Source organism: Telopea speciosissima, chromosome 5, assembly GCF_018873765.1.
Source record: "Telopea speciosissima isolate NSW1024214 ecotype Mountain lineage chromosome 5, Tspe_v1, whole genome shotgun sequence".
Lineage (NCBI taxonomy): Eukaryota > Viridiplantae > Streptophyta > Magnoliopsida > Proteales > Proteaceae > Telopea > Telopea speciosissima.
Genome location: NC_057920.1, coordinates 8,489,530 through 8,495,727, shown reverse-complemented (window position 1 = coordinate 8,495,727; position 6,198 = coordinate 8,489,530). Strand labels below are relative to the sequence as shown.

The 6,198-nt window shown below is 38.8% G+C and overlaps 1 protein-coding gene across 3 annotated transcripts; it reads right to left on the bottom strand.

Annotated features, from left to right (window-relative positions):
- Positions 1–1,989: 1,989 nt before the first annotated feature.
- Positions 1,990–5,602, bottom strand: LOC122661477. 3 transcript variants are annotated; one of them, XM_043856880.1, is made up of 6 exons: positions 5,313–5,602; positions 5,117–5,224; positions 4,902–5,032; positions 4,334–4,434; positions 3,130–3,189; positions 1,990–2,193 (listed from the first exon to the last, which is right to left on the bottom strand). In XM_043856880.1, exons 1-6 carry the CDS (start codon positions 5,533–5,535, stop codon positions 2,109–2,111), a joined length of 708 nt encoding a protein of 235 aa, XP_043712815.1. In that variant the 5' UTR covers positions 5,536–5,602; the 3' UTR covers positions 1,990–2,108. The 3 variants fall into 3 exon arrangements, with proteins under 3 accessions (XP_043712815.1, XP_043712816.1, XP_043712817.1); XM_043856881.1 differs by having other exon boundaries at positions 4,902–4,990; XM_043856882.1 differs by lacking the exons at positions 1,990–2,193; positions 3,130–3,189 and adding an exon at positions 4,168–4,237.
- Positions 5,603–6,198: the final 596 nt, after the last annotated feature.

The window sequence follows — 6,198 nt, the reverse complement described above, 5'->3', positions numbered from 1 at the left end:
AGGCTACATGGAACATATTTTCCACAAAGTTGTTCCTTCTGTGATCATTTGTTTTTTGGTAAAATCCTTCTGTGATCATTGTCCACCTCAAGAATGGACCTTGGATGCTTTTTCTTTGGGGCTTTCCCATCTCTCTAATAAAATACTTCATATTATCATAAAAAATAAAGAGAAAATATATTTATATATAAAAAAAAAGGACTTTTCAGCCATGGCACCTTTGCATATGCACAAACAAATATTTTTTTTTCCTGATAAAGACACGCCAAAGATATAATAAAAGAAGAGCAAATTAAATGCACCCCTAGTGTTTGAAACAATAACAAAACACCCCCCTAGTTTGACATTTTACGTATACATCCTTGATGGCTCACAACATTAGTGAGCTGTTAGTTTTTAAAATGAAAAGACCATTTTACCCTTATTATATCTTAAACCAAATAAAATCTAAAGGATTAATCTTATTCTATTTTCACTTTTACCCTTGATTTTATCACTCAGATTTTCTAATGGATGGTTTTTTTGTACTTTCACCTCTCTCCATCTCCCTCTTCCTCACCTTCTCCCCTTCTCCCTCTCCTTACCGCCTCTTGCTCTCCCTCTCCCATTCCCCTTCCTCGCTGACTGTGGCTCCAACTTCCTTTTCCCTCACCTTTTCCCGCTCCTCCCTACTCTATTCTATTGTCCTCACCCTGCTATTGAAACCCTAATCCGTTGAAAGCTCTTGTAAACACAGATTCAGGCATAGTTCTCTTCTTCAGCTTTCTTCCCCATTTTCAAGTTCCCAACTCCTCTCCTCTCTACTCTGTTATAATTTCCCTCTCCTGTCCCTCCCCCTCAGTCTATTCTGTTCTTCCTGTCCAAGTATCGATGTAAGAAATAAATACCCAAAAACAGAGTACCGTATGGCATGAAGAAAAGTCTAATTAGACGATCCTAGATGCAATGATGAACCCCAAATAAAGATCGAGTGTAGTATCCATGAGGGTTAACAAAAAACCCTAAATATTACGTGGATTTGATGGATTTATGTAAATAAAATCAGATCTTAAATAGAGCCAAATCCGATTTTATTTCAGCGTGCTCATGTTGCTCAATGTTCTCTCTCAAGTCTTAAGTGCAACGAATCTGATAACTTGCACAAATTTCCGAATCTCTTTTTTTTTCCCCCCACTTGTATGGGATTTACATGTGTGGTAACCATTACAGAGTGAATCCAAGCAAATTAAAGTGTTCAAAATGTTGATATATGTAGACCTCCACCTGCTCCTACTTCATTTCCTTCTCTTTATCAGTGATGAATGAGAGGTGACTCTCATAAAAAGGGGATTCTTTGGATATCCCGAGACTGATTTGGATTTTCTCCTTATCTACTTGGGGTAAAAAAAAATGGGTTTTCTAAATCAAAAAAAAAAAAATATATATATATATATATATAGGTTCAACTAAACCTTCCTTCTTTTTGGCGGCAAAATATGCCCTATTTCAGGTGGAAGAAAGATGCTGCAACTGCAAGATTCTGTGGTATTGCCTTTTGGCTCACCGATTCATAGGAATTAAAAGATGTAATTACCCAAAGACCAGTGTCTGAAATCCATGAAAGCTACATGACATGCTCCAACAGTGTCCCTCAACAGAGGAGTTCCACCAGAAAGAGATGATCTTCACTTTTGTCAGAGAAGAAAGCGGTGACATGGAGGAAGATGAGGTTGGAAAGATGGAAGTTTGAAGAGATGGGTTTGGGTTTTGAAAGGTAAGGGTAAAAGGGTAAAACTATAGTAATGAGGGGTAATATGGTCATTTTTGAAAGTTTAACTACAACTAACGGTTTCAACTTAACGGTAAGAGTTTATTTGTAAACCTCCCAATCATCTAGGGGGTTGCACGTAAAATTTCAAACTAGGGGAGGTGTTCTGTTATTGCTTCAAACACCAGGGGGGTGTATGTAATTTGCTCTAAAAATTAAAGAAGATACACAACAGGGCCATGTTACACAACCTAAATTCAGCTTTCCTTAAATTCCAAAAAACAGAAGCATCTGCAAAACCTCCTCCAGGCACATTATACAACAGAAATATTTTAACTGAGAAAGGAATGGAAGCTAATTTTCAGATTTCAAGACAATCTTTGATGCCCTGTTCAAACTTATCCAGAGAGGATATGGTATTCATGAGTGCATCTGCAACCTTTAGTCTGCAGCACGGAGATGAGTATATTGATATTAAATAAGAAATGTCATGCTTGTTAAACCTATTGACGGCTTCAAGGAAGCTTTTGGCAGCAAAGGCGAGAGGAAAGAATACAACATATTCCTCATCAATTCATAACCAACATATTTGCAGAAGATAGATCCGGAAAACGGGTTTGAGATACAGAACCATATGTTCCAGAAAATCACAGGATCAACTTGATTTCACAAAATTTTTGAGTATAGAGGACCAACAATGATTTAGTTCCTTCTTCTTGGATGCTGTTGGATTTGGACCCACAGTGGGACTATTTTTTAACATGAGCCACTAACATATTTGGATCCCTTCCCCACCCCACCCCACCCAACCCAACCCAACCCAACCCAAAGAAGAACTAGGTAAAGCAACTTTTGGAACCCATCAAAGGTTCAGTCCATTAAGACAGACAACATTATTTGGGATTAAGTCCCATCAACAAACAATTTTTTTATGCTTATCTCCCTTCTCTTCCAATGATCATCACTCACCAACACTTTCAAAACCGGTATTTTCAGTAACTTGTAAAAGGATTATTGGTCACAGATGGGAAAGTTACTTGAATGGGCAAGGCTTTCTGGCTGGGTAAATGGAAACTTTCTGTTTTGAAAGGTAAAATGGGTTGTTAGATTGATCCAGCCCAGATAGGGATCATGAAATGGGTTGAATTGGACTTAGCTTTTAGAACATTGCCCTCAGCATGGTGACCCCCACAACTCTGGCACCTGGCCTTTTTCCAGCCACAAGCGCCACATAAGCAGACCCCCCAGCCCACCATCAAAATGGAAAGCTTTTAGCAGACTACGTCCTCATAAAATGAATCTCAGTCAATCCATTCGCCTGACCAACTAATAGAGTAATATATATGTAGGTCCCTCAGATGTCAATAGTTTTTATCACATACCTGTTAGAGGCAAGTTGAATATCGGTTTTGTTAATCGTCCCATTGAGGAAGGTAAAAGAACTGCAGTCACAAAGAAATGAAAAGAATGAAATACCAAAGAATAATCAAGGGATATATTCTTCTGTAAGAAATTGAAAGTATAATCAAGAGATATATACTTCCGTAAGAAATTGAATGACTAAAGCACATAACTGTTTTAAGAAAAAGACATTAAAATCATGATCCATTCAATGAAGAAAGAACTAATCTCGTGCAAAACTGACAATAGGAACACAAAGCCAGCATCAAAATTTCCCCTTAAAAGTTTTAAAACATTCAAATATACAATATATAAAAAGATAGAGGCATCTGCCGCTAAGTGATGGAAAAAGAGCAGAAAATTTCCTTTCTCTCCAAAAACAAACACAAACACGTACATGGACATTTTGGCCTTGCAGTCAAATATCCTGTGCCAAAATATGGCATTCAAGAGGCATTGCATTTCCAATTTAATGCGAGTCACAATTGATGACCAACAAGGGTTCCCATTTTCTTTATCACAGTTCTATAATCCACGGAAGGAGAGATTAACAAGATGTTACCCACAGAATTAGGATGGGTGCACAACGTGTCAGAAAACTGCTGAAGTTATGACTGAATGACATAAAATTGAAGGTGATGTTTTATAGATGGCCATGCAACCAACCATGCTTTAAGGAGCAAAATGTTGGCTGAACCAACTAAAAAATAATCTCTAAATAATAATAACAACAAAATTCATGTTCTTAGCTGTGAATGTTCAGATGGATGATTGGCAACACTAAATAAGAATAAGAAATGAACGCATGTTCAAAACTTGGGGATGGCAAAAATATGTGATGAGAAAGTCGATTGAGATCGGTTCATTACTACTATGTATGACCAATGACAGCATTACTGAGCAGCCATAGACTTGATGGCATTAAACGGGAAAGGGGAAGGCCAAAAGTGACCTAGGTAGCAATAGAAGATATGGATGCTTATGACCGAACAGAGGATATGGTCTTGGTTAGAGAGGAGGGGCTCAGACAATCTGCATAGTTGCAACCAAGCAAGGAACTAGGGATGAGGTATAGTTCAGTTGGGTATCCTGCCAAACATAGACATGATACAAGTAAAATGGTGGAGACATATCCATAGATTAAATTCGAAAGCTTGAAAGAAATAAGACGAGAAAAAGTAATACCTTATAAGATCATCTAGCATAGCTTCAGCTTCCAACTTTACAGGACTCTTATCTTTAAGTAATGAAGATGCATTATTCACCACCAACCTAAATGTGCACACCTGCACATTATGATCATCAGGTTTAGTTGATCATATGTGAAGGGTCATTATAATAACAATAATAACAACAGTTAAGTTAATAAACAGCAACCCTATTAGTATAAACTATAAACCATAAGGTACTCTATCTGTAAACCTTTCACTATTGCTTCATTTCTTGTAACCAATTCTTTGGAAATGCAATGCCATCATGAATTAAGTAAAGAAACAGAATAAAATTTTTGTACCTTCGCACTAAATGCAACTTAAAAAAAAAAAAACAAAAAAAGAGGAATACTTTTCCCTTAGATTTACTACCATAAAAACCAGGGAACTCTACATAATCTAATCTCTTCTCAAAATTTCATGGGAAAATGGGAGTTAAAAAGGCAAAATAACTTCTCCATGCGTTACTCCAGCATAGCAGAAATTGAATTCTACACCCCAAATAAACAAAATAAAACAGGGTTATATTAGGGAAACCAAACCTCAACCCCCGTATTAGCTTGAAGGGAAACGAACGAATTCCTCTCCTGTGGAACACAGTCCCTTGCAGCAGACCTAAGTAATCCCTGAACTTCTCCCAAGTCCACGCTTGAATAATCAAAATCACTTGCCGCTGTCAAAACCTGACCGAATTAAGCTCAAAGCTACCAGCAAAATTCAAAAGATAAGATATAAAAACGAAGGAAACGAAACAAACTTAGTAGAAGGTAGACACGGCGAAGGCTCTCTCGGGAGGCATCAATAGGGGCCAAGAGGAATTTTGAAGCCTTCTTCTTCTGCTCTCTCAGCCATTCCTTGGGTCCTGCTGCGTGGATGATAGGAATCAAAAAGACGTTTCTAAGGAATAAAGACGAATTAAAAGTGAAGAAATGGAGAGAGGGATAGGCCTGTACAGAATCCGATGGAGAATGCGGCGGCGGAAAGGGGTTGATAAAGGGCGGGAATCGCAGCGAACAGTGACAGTAAAGCAACGTTTCGACGAGTAGTTTGGACTTTGGATGGAGAACTTCGAAGCGATTGCTGCTCCTCTCTCACCGCCACCTGGGTTGAATTGGCAGGCAGAAACGAGCGGGATCGGATGAGTGCGGAGGAGATAAGGCAGACTCCAGCAGCCATTGATCTTCCGATTCTTTCCAACGACTAACACGACGCATGGGGTTGGGGACACCATATCCATATGTCTTCAACGGATCGTAATCTCGGGATGGATCGGTCGATTCGCCTGGATCGGATCGGATAGGCTGATGCCAAGGCCAGGCCTGAAACCTGAATATTGACCGAGATCTGCTATCAATTCACTGGTACGATTAGGGGTGCCAAACGGTCGGTTCGGTCTGGTTTCAGTTTTGATGTGCAAATGACCCGCACCTATAAGGATTTTCATTTTCGGTTTGGATTGGTTTCGATTCGAGTTCGGTTTATGTTTGCGGGTTTGAATCGGTTATTACCGGTATTAACTGTTTCGAGTCCGGTTTAGATCGAAACTGTTTGCCTTATGGGTAAGGGTGTTAAACGGTCCGATTTCGGTTAAACGGTTCGGTTTGATTCGGTTTTGACTGCTTGAGGGTGGAAACCGTAACCACCCCATTTAGCTAAACGGTTGCATATCCAAAACCGTAACCGTTTAGTAAACGGTTTTGGTTATACGGTTTTTAAACGGTTTCAGTTAAATGGTTATACACGGTTTGGGTTAGCCGATTATGAATAACATCCTTGATTTACTAAATAGTTTAATAGTCTTCAAACCAAACCTCCTGTACTTTTTAATAGAAAATGAGT

Coding starts and splice junctions, on each gene's coding strand:
- LOC122661477 (XM_043856880.1), bottom strand. CDS start 5,535: ATGGCTGCTGGAGTCTGCCTTATCTCCTCCGCACTCATCCGATCCCGC. Junction 5,225..5,312: donor CGCATTCTCCATCGGATTCT/GTACAGGCCTAT, acceptor TCATCCACGCAG/CAGGACCCAAGGAATGGCTG. Junction 4,435..4,901: donor AAGCTAATACGGGGGTTGAG/GTTTGGTTTCCC, acceptor CATAATGTGCAG/GTGTGCACATTTAGGTTGGT.